Source organism: Arvicanthis niloticus, chromosome 4 (genome assembly GCF_011762505.2).
Source record: "Arvicanthis niloticus isolate mArvNil1 chromosome 4, mArvNil1.pat.X, whole genome shotgun sequence".
In the NCBI taxonomy this organism is placed as follows: domain Eukaryota; kingdom Metazoa; phylum Chordata; class Mammalia; order Rodentia; family Muridae; genus Arvicanthis; species Arvicanthis niloticus.
In genome coordinates, this window is record NC_047661.1 from 120,439,533 (window position 1) to 120,452,923 (window position 13,391).

At 45.5% G+C, this 13,391-nt stretch overlaps 1 protein-coding gene across 2 annotated transcripts in view; it reads right to left on the reverse strand.

Annotated features, from left to right (window-relative positions):
• Lmo4 (LIM domain only 4) overlaps window positions 1-6,799 on the reverse strand; it is a 16,906-nt gene extending 10,107 nt beyond the window's left edge. Inside the window, exons 1-2 of one of the 2 annotated variants that reach the window (XM_034501025.2) lie at window positions 6,096-6,799; window positions 3,097-3,335 (exon numbers count right to left, since the gene is read on the reverse strand). In XM_034501025.2, coding sequence (XP_034356916.1) covers window positions 3,097-3,332 — 236 coding nt within the window. In that variant the 5' untranslated portion in view covers window positions 3,333-3,335; window positions 6,096-6,799. Of the gene's footprint in view, window positions 1-3,096; window positions 3,336-3,527; window positions 3,676-6,095 lie in introns of those variants that run through there. The other variant, XM_034501026.2, reaches the window with a different exon arrangement.
• Between the last annotated feature and the right edge of the window lie 6,592 nt (window positions 6,800-13,391).

The following is a 13,391-nucleotide window of genomic DNA, read 5'->3' on the forward strand; positions in this document are numbered from 1 at the left end:
CCGGCTCCTGCCCTGCGCTCGCCCCCTCGCGGCCCCGCACCGTGGACCTGGCCCGCCACCCACCCACTCGCATGCTCTGACTAGAGCCCCACCCGACGGCGTCCGAACTTCCTCCTCTGGCCGCACTTTCCGCGCCAGCCACCCGGCCAGAAGTAGGGATAGAGAAAAGCGTGCAGGGGGAAAGAACCGGAGTTTGCTGAGCAACTCGATGGCTCATGGGTGGAGCCGAGGGGTCGGGAGCCGCGGAAGGGAGGGGGCAGCTGTAAGGTTCCCGGACTTCTGGGAGGTGGAGGGGTCAGGCAGACGTGGGTCCCTTTAAGATCCACCCTCCCCCTCCTCTCTACACCCCGCTTCTAGCCTTTCCCTCCCTCTCTTAGAGGCCAATTTTGTTAATTAAATGTTTTGTTTGCGACGAAGCTCTCATTCATTGCGGACACGTCATTCGGAGTAGATCTAAGCCAGAGACCAGATCTCATTAGATAAAGCCCATCAGAACTAAGAAAATGGAGGAGCCACTAATTAAAGCTTTTAATTGTGCAGATTCGCTGCAGCAAGGCCTCGGCTTTATCTGAAATCTTGGAGGAGAGGAGGCAGAAGCCCAGCTCTGCCCAATCGACACTCGGCCACGGAGAGGGGGAGGGAATGGGGGTTGGGAATGGGGGAAAACACCTCCTTCTCCTTCCCTGCAGCGTTTTAGCCAGATTTTGGTTGTTTTAAAAACAGCAACAAAACAAAAACCCTCAAAGTCAGACAGGGTAAAGACCCCTTAATATAATTGCTGGGTGGTCCCAGCTAGGCAAAGGGGTCCTCTTCACCTGATGGCCTGCAAAAGGAAAACTCAAATCCTTTCAATCTTAGTAGCCCTCAGGCTCTAAAGAACTGAAAGCTCCCCAACAAGTGGATTTGGGGGAGTCTGGGAGAAGGGTATGTGGGAAGAAAAAGACTGTCAGCACATTCTTCATTTTCCCACCCTTTGGGTTCCTTAAGTGTCAGAGAGAACAGCATGACTTCAGGTATCTGTGGGGCTGGACAGGAAGCTGGGCTTGGCCGGCCCTGATCACAGTGTGAAGCAATCCATGATCCATTTGGCACTGAACTAGAATTTGTCTCTCCCCAGCAGACAAAAGTTTCTCAGAGTAACATTTAGTTCTAAAGCAAGGCTAATTCCAGCCCACAAGTTCAGGGGCAAAAAGAAGCAAGACTCCAAGATTATCTAAGGGGTAGAGCTGTGTGTATATCCTCTGCTAGACCCCAAGAAAACACCAAAAGAACATTTATTATTTGCTCCCCCCACCCCCAAGGATAAGGAAAGAAATGGGCTTCATTCTCAGGAAGCCACTTGCCTAAACTTGTCCCATGGGAATCCAAGTGGACCCATCTCCTGTTAATTAGTGGTAATCAGAAGTGAAGATAGGCTTTTTTCCTTTGAAGACACTTGAGATGAAACTGCACCATTTACTAAATCTTAACTGCAAGGTCAATTTTTCCACTTAAAACCACCATCCTCTCTTAGCACCCTTTTTTGTCTCCACTTAATTACAATACTGTCAAAGCTCATGGCATTGCTTGGAAAGAGAACCAGAAAGCATTACACCCAAGCTCCTGCTGATTTTCCAACATTTACTTCTAAAAGAACACTTAGTGAAATTAATGCAGCCATATTAATTTAAAAATAAAAGCCCTCTTCCCTCCCATGTTTCTTTCACTTGACTGGCTAAAGATGCCCGAAGTGTGGGTATTGGTTGCGTTATCAGAATAACCAAACCTCATTTTATTCTGATACCACTGGAGGCAAACACACCCATACTCGGCTCCAAACTGCACCGGGATCTTGGGCAGCACCAGCCACAGATAATGTAAACCACATCAGGGCTAAACTTTGAATAAAATATCCCATCCACTGATTTACCAGCTCTATGAAGACAGAACTGGGTTTCCGACTCATCACTAAGACAGACAAAGGTTCCGAACAGAAACTTAAATGTTTTTTTCCTCTAGTGGTATTGGTATGGTGTGTGTGTGTGTGTGTGTGTGTGTGTGTGTGTGTGTGTGTGTGTTTAATTACTGGATGTTGAAACAGAACACCTCCTTGAAGCATTCATGTGCGTCAGTCTATCAAACCATTTACTCAAATTAAATGTGTAATCCTTCAAATGCCTCCTTTCAAATTAATGAGTTTAAGTAGCTTGAGTTCACCTGAAAAGATCCTATAGGCACCTGACCTCCTGAATTCTTTCCATTAGCTGCCCTGAAGCCTGTTGGAAAAGCTTGCTTACAAGGACATAAGACTGTCCCTATACATTGCTTTAAAATGTTAGATTAGCATAATCCTGTCCTCTCTTTTGGGGATCAAGGGCAGTGCTACAAACGGCAACAACAACAACCCAAACCTCAATACTCTTCAAAGGAAAAAAGAAAAGAAAAACCCCACAAATTCTCCACCAAAAGCCACACACCAACAGTGAGCATGCCATAACTCTCCAGAGAGCCTATGAAGAAAAACACTCCCACTAGGTCTCGTTTTCATTGTATTAATATTATTATTATTATTTACTATAAAAAGAATTACAAGTCTTTAAACTGATGGGTATAATCAGTGTTTCTCACAAGGAACACTATGAGTCACAGCAGTCTGCTCAAAAAAGTTGAAAAGTGCTTACGTAAATATCATAATTAGCCATCACTAGAGAGAGGAATCCAATTTCTCACTAACTGCACTTTTATTTTTAAGCACACCTTTTGTCTCAGAGCGTCTATGTGAGTCCCCACCTAGCTCGGAGAAAGCACCTGAACATTTTAGATACGCTTACCTTTAACCTGAACCCCAAGCTGAGGCTCCACTTAGAATTTAATCCAGAGGGTGCTCAACCACCTAACCACCAGACTAGAGTTTTTAACCTTAGTTTGGCATCAATACTGTAGAATTAACACATGCTTTCTTGAGTCCCTTAAATGCTGCCAACTAGAGAGTTTTTGTTTTTTAAGTGAAGTCTGTCATGTATTTCCATAGATGCCTGCTCCTTTCTTAAACCCCTGGTAACCCCTGGGCTTGCTCCTGCTGGGCTCGCCCATCTGGCTGAAAGGCAGCCGACTTACCTAATGTAGTCATTTCTGCAAAGGATCATGCCGCTCTTGGTGTAACAGGACGTGCCGATGTCGCCCAGCTGCGCCTGGCAGCAGGAGCACTTGAGGCAGCGGCTGTGCCAGTAGCTGTCCATGGCATAGAGCAGAAAGCGGTCCGCAATCTTGCCCCCGCAGCCTGCGCAGCGCTTCCAGGAGAGGGAGCCGGCCGTCACCGGGGGCGGCTGCGAGCTGCTGCCCGGATTCACCATGGTCTAGGGAGAGAGAAAGACAAAACGAGCGATGCAAAAGTTATAAGTCGATCGCAGGGCGCCTGAAGCCAGCGCGCTCCCCTCCTCCCTCCCCGGAGTGGCTGCAAGAGAAGCAGCAGCAGGGCCAGGGCGGGAAGGAGGCCGATCGGAGAGAAGGGAAGGAGGAAGGCTCGCCGGCAGCAGCCGCCTGTTTACTTTTCTCAAGCTTTGTTCTGGGGCCACGAGCTGCTCTCAACTTTCCAAAGCGCTCGCCGCTGACAATTTCAGCTCGGGGACTGTCAAAACTCCGAGAGCTAGGCTCGGTGGCGCGCTCCACCCCTCGCGGCGCCTCCTCCTCCTCCCCCTCCTCCCAGCGCCCGCCTCCGCCCGCTCCTCCCGCTGCCGCCCGCCTCCAGCAAATGAGGGTCAAACCCACCCACCGCCGCGCCCGGCCCCTCCCCAGCCCCCGCCGAGCCCCGCGAGCCAGCCGCGGGCCGCTGGAGGTGGCCGCCCCGCCGCAGCCACGTTCCCTCCCGAGCTCTGCCTGGGGAAGTGAGGCTGCAATTCACAAGTTGCAAATAGTTCGGGATTTCGGCAAGGCCCGGGCTGAGCGGGGGGAGAGGTAGGAGAGGAGGAAGAGAAAGGCCGAGGGAGAGATGGAGGTGGTGGGAGGGGAGGCAAGGTGGCGAGGGGGGGGGGGTGCCGGGTGTAAAGTTGCGAAACTGGTTTTTCGTATTTTAAACAGCACCTTTCACATGCCATTGTGGTGACCGCCATCTCCCATTATTGTTCCAAATCTCATTTCATTTTGAAGATCAATGAGTGTTTTCAGGACACAGGCAAGGATAATAGATCATTGAACTTTAGGATGCCTGTTAACTTCCTATACAAACACTCTCCACTTTGGTCTCGCTAATCTGCCCTTGATCAGCAATTTAAATGCGAGAGCTTTGTTCCTCCGAAGTGGGGGGGGGGGTATAGATAATATGCGAGAGGCACTATTGAGGGACACACAAGTTAAATTCAAGCCAGTCTTGATGTCACGAAAAACTGCTTTTAAACCTCTCTCTCTCTCTCTCTCTCTCTCTCTCTCTCTCTCTCTCTCTCTCTCTCTCTCTCTACTGGGGCATAATATAGGAATCAATTTATAAAGCTTAGCTTAAACCGATTAATTTGTTGCCTCCAATCCGGAGTCCAATAAAGTCCTAGTGTTTCTGCAGTCACTTATTCTATAAAAAGATCAAGTTATTTACTGCCAATTAAGCAGCTTGTTTTGTCTTTGTCTGTAAGGCGAGAGTGTGGGCTCCCCCCCAGGCTCCCAGCTATCTGCTCAAGACATTCAGCTGATACCTCAGAAGGGAGAGGGCGAACTTTGTCTGTCCCTAGCCCAACTTCACTGCTGCAAAGAACCGGGGAGAGGGAACGAAAGAAGGACTCCGGTTCCTTAAATAGGCCGATTTTAAACACATTTCCTCCGAAAGAGTCCCGGAACGTGTGTCCAGTGACCGCACAATAAACCAGAATAAGAACTGCACCAATTAAGCTGTAACAAAACCCTGAGACTCTGGAACCAGAACCGCTCTAAAACCCATTAGCATTGCATTTATCCGAATGCATCATACCTTTATGTAAATTGATTTATCTGATGCATTTACTCGAGGAATTGCTTTTTGTTACAATTTCAGCCCTGACCCAAATGAATCTGCATTTCCTGCCCTAGGTCTTTAAACTGCCCCCCCCCCCAACGTTTTAATCGCTCCGAATTCCTTTTTTAAAAGGGAGGGGGAGGGAGGAGATTCCAAGCTGCTCCCCGCCCCCATCTTTAGTGAAAGGTAAATATATATGTATATTTTTTTTAGAAAAGGAAACATTACACTGAGAAAAGCATCCAGTAACCCCATTAGCTAAAGCTCTTAAGGACAAGCAATACCTTAATGCTGATTAAATCTAAAAGAGATGAATCAAGAGGACTGACCAGAAACTGACTCCCCTGATAACTAAGGACGGGCCCTCATCAAGTTTCATTTAGAGTTGGAAAAAAAAAAAAAGAAAGCTTTTAAGTTAAATAGGCTTATACTCTAGTAATTACATAGCCAAGCAATTTAGGTCCTGGGATAGTCAGTGAAATAGAAAGCAGAGCTGGCAGCTAGAGGCAAAATCTGCCCCCTTTAACAACGTCTCTGGTGTTTTTTAATGGAGACCAAGGGAGGGACAAACGTAGCGCTGGCCATTTGTAGTACAAAAATGGATGCTTAATTCATGTCTTGATTTTAATTAGGTGATTCACCGGATTTCTCCTGGATTGGAACAAAAGACTTATAAGCCAAGAGGAATTCTTTTAAAAAGAATCAGCAATCCCGGATCCTGGTCACTTAGAGCTTTTCGGTCCCTGTTTCAAATAGTGTTGGGGGGGGGTCATGACTATTGCCCCCACCCACGCACACACCACTTCTCATCTAAGCAGCCCCTGCCTTTCCTTTAGGAACTGGAACTGCCCCCAGCCCTCTCCAGGGTCCCCACCAGCCCCGTCTCCAAGAAGAACCCTTTTGTAAGCAAGGAACCGCTACAAAGCTGGCGGCCCGGGGCTGCCCTCCGTGCTAGCTCGCAGGCCGGCCTCGGGTAGTTTCAGACTCACGCATTATCTAAGGCGACGTATTGTTTACTTGCAATTTGGGACGGTCAAGGGAAGGAAGCCAAAGAAAACAGCCCCGGCCCCGATCAGCTCCCCCCTCCTTCCCTCCTTCGTCCCCTTCGGGCCCGCGGCGCCCCCGGCCACCCCCTTACCTGCTTCTCCCCTATATTGCAACACTGCGAGAGGCGGCGGCGGCGGCGAAATGCGAGCGGAGCCGCTCGGCTTCCAGGGCAGGGGCGCCGGGGCTGGCGGAGCTGGAGGGAGGGAGGGAGTTCTCGCAGAAGCAGGAAAGGGGAGGAGGGGGCTAAGGGCTGCTTTTTTTTTTTTTTTTTTTTTTTTTAATCGCGTGGCTCTGGGGCGGGTAGAGGGAGCCCCACGCTAAGTGGCAGGCGGCCCGGCGCAGAAGTGTCAAGTCTCAGCCGGAGGGTCCCGGTCCTCAGCCCCCGGCTGCGTGCGAGCAGCTGCAGGCGCCCTCGGCCCGGCCCGCGCGGCGCAGCGGCAGCCACTGCTGCAATCCCGGCTGCAAGTTTGGCAATGTGGCTTCACTTTGTACGCGCCCCCGCCCCCGCCGCGCCCGCGCTCCTCCTCCTCCGCCGCCGCCTTCCTCCCGCCCGCCCGCTCGCTCGGGGCCGCCGGCGGCTCGGCCGAGCTCCCCCCCTCCCGCGACCTGCGGCCCGGGAGCGGCGGTGCAGGCTCGGTCCCGCGGCCGGTGCGAGGGCGCACGGAGTGGGGAGCTGCGGGGCCGGCCCGGAGCTTTGGACCGATCGGCTGCCCCGCTGCTGCTGCCCGGCTCGGAGGCGGCGGCGCGGGCCTCTAGCCGGCTCGCTCGCTCCTTCGGCGGCGCTTACACATGTGTTACTGACAGAGCAGAATCCCAACTACTCCCCGGCTCTGCCGCCGACGTCAGCGACCCTCAGCCACTGGGCGGCCGGATTGTTCAGGCGGAATAATAAAACCTGCCAATCCGGGGAAGGACAAAGGGTGACTGAAACGAGACTCGGGGGGCGGGGAGCGAGGCGGGCGACTGAGCGGGCCGGGCCCGGGAAGGTGGGGGGGCCGGGGCCGGGGGGACGAGAAGGGACGCGGGGGACGCGGCCAGCGAGCGCGTGCCCAGGCTCGGGACCACACCTGCCTGCCCAGCGCGCGGGGACCCGTGGAGCCCGCCCCCGCAGGGCCTCGGGGATCGCCTTCCCTGGCTCAGAGAACAGACCCTCGGGAAACTTACTTTCCCAGAAATGGGTCTCTTCCTGTTAGGGGAGAGGATTCATTCTGCCGGAGGGAGTGCAAAAACGGGTGTTTTGTTTAATTCTTCGGATTGCAGATTTCAAAACCTTAGGCAAAGTGGGAAGTAGTTCCTACCTGTAAGTACTGCCTGCTTAACCCCATCTTGCTCCCATTAATCCCAGCGTAAACTGGAAGGGGCAGGCATTTCATAGACGCTTGTCAGTTGCTGGTGGATGCAGATCACACCCTGGTTTTCAGAGATGAAGAAAACTTTATGGGCAAAGCTTTTGCCCACCCTTCTGCTTCAGTGTAGGGGATGAGATGCTAGCTCCCTCGTAGCACCCTAAAGCGATGCAAGCATATGCCAGACCCGCTAGCTCACAACCCTGAGAAAGGAAGACTAGTTCTTTCTTGTACAAATCAAGATTTGAGGAATGCTAGCTAGCTTCTGAGCCTCTTTCCAGGGCCAGAGCTCAGCCTGGATGGATCCTTGAACATCAAGTTATTCAACTTTACTCTGCCAAATAGGTTTAATAAATCTCCGATCTGAGGTTAATATTAGGGTTGATTATTAATAGTAAGTTCCAGAGAGATTTTTCTCTTGGAAATTGTCGTGGAAGTGCAAAGCTGTACTGCTAAGTATTAACTAAAACCAGTCTTGTGGGGGAAGCGTTCATACTGTATTACACACAGGGCTGCTAGATTGAAGAAAAATCAGGAGAAACATCTACAGTCCTAGCAGCTGTGTGCAGAATTTTGGTTCTTTAAACCGCCAAAATTAGGGCAAAGAAATAAATATCGCCCATGAAATCAGGAAGAGGATGGTTTAAATGCCAGTTAAAAATACTCATTTCTGTATTCTAGATCCTTGAGTTCTTAGCATGTTACAGTCAAAAATTATTTTTATGGATTTGTATTTAACGTTGCGTCCTTGCGATCGAATATATTCACCTTGTGCACGTATTAAAAGTTTTATTTAAAAAGATCAACGTGTTAATAATTTGGCATGTCCTCTACAGAAAACAACTGCAGACAACCATGATGAAAACAGGCCAATCTAGGAAAGATTTTTTTTTTTAAGGCAAAACAAAAAACCCAAAACAACAAAACAATAACCTCAAAGGAGGAAAGGATGCCATTAAGATATAAGACACTGTAATTCCTGGGTTCATTTTTGACTCGCTACAATTTAAATCAATTAAAACTAGTTAATCAGGGATTTTTGCTTTTAAGACCAGACGTAAGCAGATACGTCTGCTTCCCCCTTGAGTTCTGAGATTTCAGGCCTGCCTTGCCTAGCTGGTACAAGATCTTCTTGGCTACTGTTGTGTTAAAATACATCATATGAGAAGATTTCCATATCTGTACGCTTACTTTCTTATCTGAAAAAAATGAAGAAATCAAGCCATATGGTCTTTATATTTCCTTTTAAATTAAAAAAAAAAAAAAAAAAGAACACATAACATACAGCATCACGGTGAGTTATGGTATTTCCTAAACTATGAACACTAAAATGAATATTTAACTCTAAAATGAAATGTTATAAAGTTAAACAGGAATGTGCTCAGGTGTCACTAAATGATTCTCTAAGGGTCTGGGTAGTCTTTGTGGAGGGAAGGGAAGGGGAGAAGGGTTGGAAGGATGGGACTTTGAACATGTGTCTCTAGGCTACCCGGGGCCTTAGAGGTGGTTTTAATGTTTTGATTCGAACTGTGTGTAGAGTCTGAACACATAAAGTGGAATGGGTGGGAATATATTGCCAGAAACCGTTATTTACTGTGGTTATAGAAATACAAAGGTTGTAAAAGCTAACATCTTTGAAGGGTAGGAAAGGAATCCATTCACTGTATTAAAAATTCAGGTGTACTTTAACCACAGCGCCACCTCTGGGTAGTCTTTATTTCTGCATTCTTTACTCCATGCAGTCCTTTCTCTTCCAGGTAGCAAAATCTGTGTTCTCAAAAGTGCCTGACTGAGAGAGAAACCAGTGCCAGGCTGATTTCCACTGACCCCTAAACACACTAAAACGATAAACACATACATGCTCCTGAAGGGTACTGACGCTGTGTATAATAAAAATTGTTCAGACAATTAGAAAAATAGTTCCAATAAATAATTATGTAAAATAAAAGTAACTAATTCAGAATACTGTTGCATGGTGTCTACTGACTTGGGAAGACCCTGCTGATGTCACACACCCATCGTTCAGCCAGTTACCTAAAATGAGACAAAAGGCTGGTACTTTATTTTTTTTAAAAAGAGAAACCCAAACTGTTTCAGGGGTTTTATTAGACATAGGAACCATATGGATGCTAGATCAAGCCTTCATTTGCCCTCCTTGCCCTGAAATTATTTATCTATACTTTTCAACTTCTCAACTAAGGTCTTACTCCTGGACTTTGTGTTCTTCAGTGACAGTTCTGCTAAGAATCCACAGACAGCAGTGGCTCTGTCTGTCCTTCCCTTGATGAGGCAGCATCCAAGACAAGCATCCGGCTCTTTGATGAGGAACAAGGGAAGAGATGGTGCCCTTTGAAGGCCAGTGCAAAGCTGGTTTCTGAATAAAGGCTTTTTAGAAAGGACCCATTACAAGAATGAGTATCTATCTTTTCTCTGCCATCAGAGAGATCCTTAGAACTCCAAAGGTCCAGGATAGTAACTGTAGTGAGGGAACTAGTTAAACACTAAGGTAGAAGACTAGTTGGCGGGTTGTGTTTCTCCTGGCTGGGTGTGGGGCACACAGTGCAGTAACTAGGACCCGGGATCACTGCAGCTTGTAAGAACAGGAGTTAAAACTGAACATTTTTAAATACTGCTCATCCAAGCCTTTTGTCCCAGACACATGGGAGTCTGAGGAAGGAAGACTGCTTGACCTGGGAAATTTGTAGCCACCAAGACCCTCAAACGGAAGAAGAGGAAAGAGAACAGAAAGAAGGGAAAAGCAAAAAGGAAGACTGGTGACTGTAACTCAGTTGGTAGAGAGTTGGTGCGGCAGGTATGACCCTGAGTCCCGTCCCAGGTGTGGTAGCACATGCCTGCGGTCCTGCTGCTCAGATGGAGTTCATGGGAGAATCAGAAACTCGGGGGTCATCCTCAGTCCAAGACAGTCAAGCCACAGGAGATTTTTGTCTCAAAAATATAACTGTTTTAAAAGAAAAGAAAAGGGAAGAAGGAAAGGGAGGGGTGAGGAAGAAGTGTTTCACATGATAAAAGGAGAGTAGTTGCTTTATTCCAACATTTAAAAAAAATCTCAATGATTATATGTGATAAATATCCCACCGAATTATTTAATTATTTATGCTACTTAGTTTTAGATAGAAAGTTCTAGACTAACATGTATCTTATAAGGGAATTAAAACCGTAGTGAAGAAATTGATTTTGTATTGAAATGAAACAGAACGTGGCTGGAGAAAACACAAGAGTAACCATGTTGAAACAGCACTGAGACTGTTGAAACTGGAAATGTGACTGAAGATGTAAGTTGCCTTTAATTTTTCTGTTTTATCAGAGCATTGTGAAATTTGTGGCAGTGACAGGGAAGGTGGGAAAAGTGATGGGGGGAAGGGGACGGGCTTGGGAATATTTTCTCTGACAAGCAAGGCAACTTTAATAGAAGGGGGAAAAAGGCTTTTTCTCTATGTGGATTTAAGGAGAGAAGAAAAACTTTAACTACACCCTAAATCTACTGGTAAATCTTCATTTAGGAATATGTCCACAGTGACGATTTCTTTGGAGAAAATTGGCTTCTCCAGACTACATATGTAAGTCAGTCAACAGTCTCCAAACATCAAGTGATAGTCTGCAAAGCAATTAACATAAGACTATTTGTCTGAGTCTACTCTGAGCTCCTTCAGACCTTCTAAAGCAGTGGTCCTCAACTTTCCTAATGTCCGTTCCCCACGTTGTGGTGAACCCCAACCATTTATTATTTAATTAATAATAGATACAAAAAGAGTGTATACACAAGGTAATGTGTATGTATGTGAGTAGTCAGTACTGAGTATATTAAAATTACATATTCTGTCAAAAACAGTGATCATATTTAAAATCAATTACCGCCCCCTAAGACAAAGGAAATGACTATTTATTGAAAAAGGAATTAAAACCATACAGCGCAATTCATTTTACCTTTTGTTATCTCTGTTTTGGGTAAAAGAAAGACTAATAATTCAGAAATCTTAAGCTATATAAACCACAACTTCTGTGTCATTTTTAATTATCGTATTGGATGTGATTAAGGTTTTTTAACTCTCTAGTTTTATAATGAAAAGTGCCATTTTAAGTATGAATAGTTCCTATTTGCTTACCAAAGAAACTGATGAAAATATGAGAATATTTATTCATGGTAATGAATGAATCTTGGAATGAGGGAGTACAATCCATAGCTGTCTGTGGACTTGAAAAGCATACATTTCTATTCTATATAGCACTATAAATTTTTTCGAATAAAAAAGAACAACCAGATATGGATTTTTTAAAATAATAAAATTGGATAACTCAATTGGCTAAAATGTGTTCCCTCCATGCAGAGGCACACATTATAACGTCATCACTTATACTTCTCAACATAAATCAAATTTCATAATAAAATTGTTTTTGATGAATCACCACTTCTTATCCAGCTTCAAAACATTCTGACAGAGAAAGCAAATTTGTTGATCTCTCTGTATGATAAGAAGTCACTGAAAATATATTTGAGACTTTTAGTCTAAGGTGATTTTAAAAAAGAAGAAAAAGAAGAAGAAATTTCCTTTAGAATGAAAGATTCAAGTGAAGCCATTCTGGAGTTTGGGGGAAGAACCAAAGAATGAAATTGACTTTATCGTCAGCATTTCTACGGAGCCATCTGCTGTGTTCTCTGACAATAAGGCCAGGCAGAGGCATTACGACACCATACCATGGAAACAGTTCGCTTAAGAAAACGTAAACTTAAACAACACTACCTTGAAGATATGTTTGTTCAAATCATAGGGCTTAAACATCCCAACATTGCACCCAGATGTCTCACCCCAGTTTTTATTGCTTTTTCTCCGCTGAGATAACAGTTCCCACTGCACTGGAATTCCTACTTACTGCTGGTGTCCGGTAGTAAATCCCACACGTTATTAGAGTATCTGCCTGTTATCAGTCCAGTCAGGGGGTGAATTATTGACTATAACTCATTGCTGGGAAGACTGCACATGACACTCCAGTGAAGTTTTGATAATTTCTAGAAGTCACGATAATTTATGGACGGGGGCTTTGATTGATTTCCCTCCACCTATTTTGTGCCTATCAGTAAATAGGACACATATTGATGGTCTACTTGAAGTACATTAACAATATAGGGGAATTCACAACTTAAGCATTTCTCCCCACCCCCTGCCTGCCTCCAGAGAGATTCTATGAACACAGTAACTCTATGAATTTTCCTGTGTTTGGTTTACTCATGGGAACTGGGAATCACAGCTCTCTACTCCTGAGTGTGTAAACTCATCACTCTCATAACTACGTAAATGTTTTCCTTATTTGCAGTTGTCGTAGTCTCTTCTTTGCAGGACCTGGAGGCAGGAGAACAAAACACATACTGAAAGACTTTTGCATTTCTGCAAGTATCAGATATAGCCCATGGGATAAAAGAGACTCTTTAGATCTAATGAATATTAGCTTAGTTGGTTATTATTTGAAAATCTTGTAATATATGGATATAAAATTCAGATACTGTTCAATGTGATTACTGTCACTTTAAAGTTTGTCAGAATATTAGATAATACTCGCCCATGACCACAATTGTATTTTACTTCCCTGTTTGTTTTCCTCCTGTCTCATTTTTGCTACATTCTCCAAATTCAATTATTTCCCAGCGTAAACTCTACCAGACAAATGTTTCCTTTATTCCTTTACTGAGTTTTCATCATTCTGATTTCATTATTGTCTGATTTACTACAACAATTGCCTCCTAGAAAAATAACAGTGTTCCCAACTCTTAATATATACTATGGAATAAGGCAAGCAATATAAATAATAATTTCGATTTAACGGTTATTTTCCTAGATGACATTTAAAACATGTCTACATATCTGGAAATTTCAACCTAACGCCCAAATAATATTTTGAGATCCGAAATAAAAATAATGGCGTCATGTTTGCAAGAGCCGTCGGGACTAGAGGCGGATTATTTGACTGAATACTTGGCGGGAAGAAAATAATGCTTTCTTCATTTTGTCTTAATTTAGTAGCTTCTA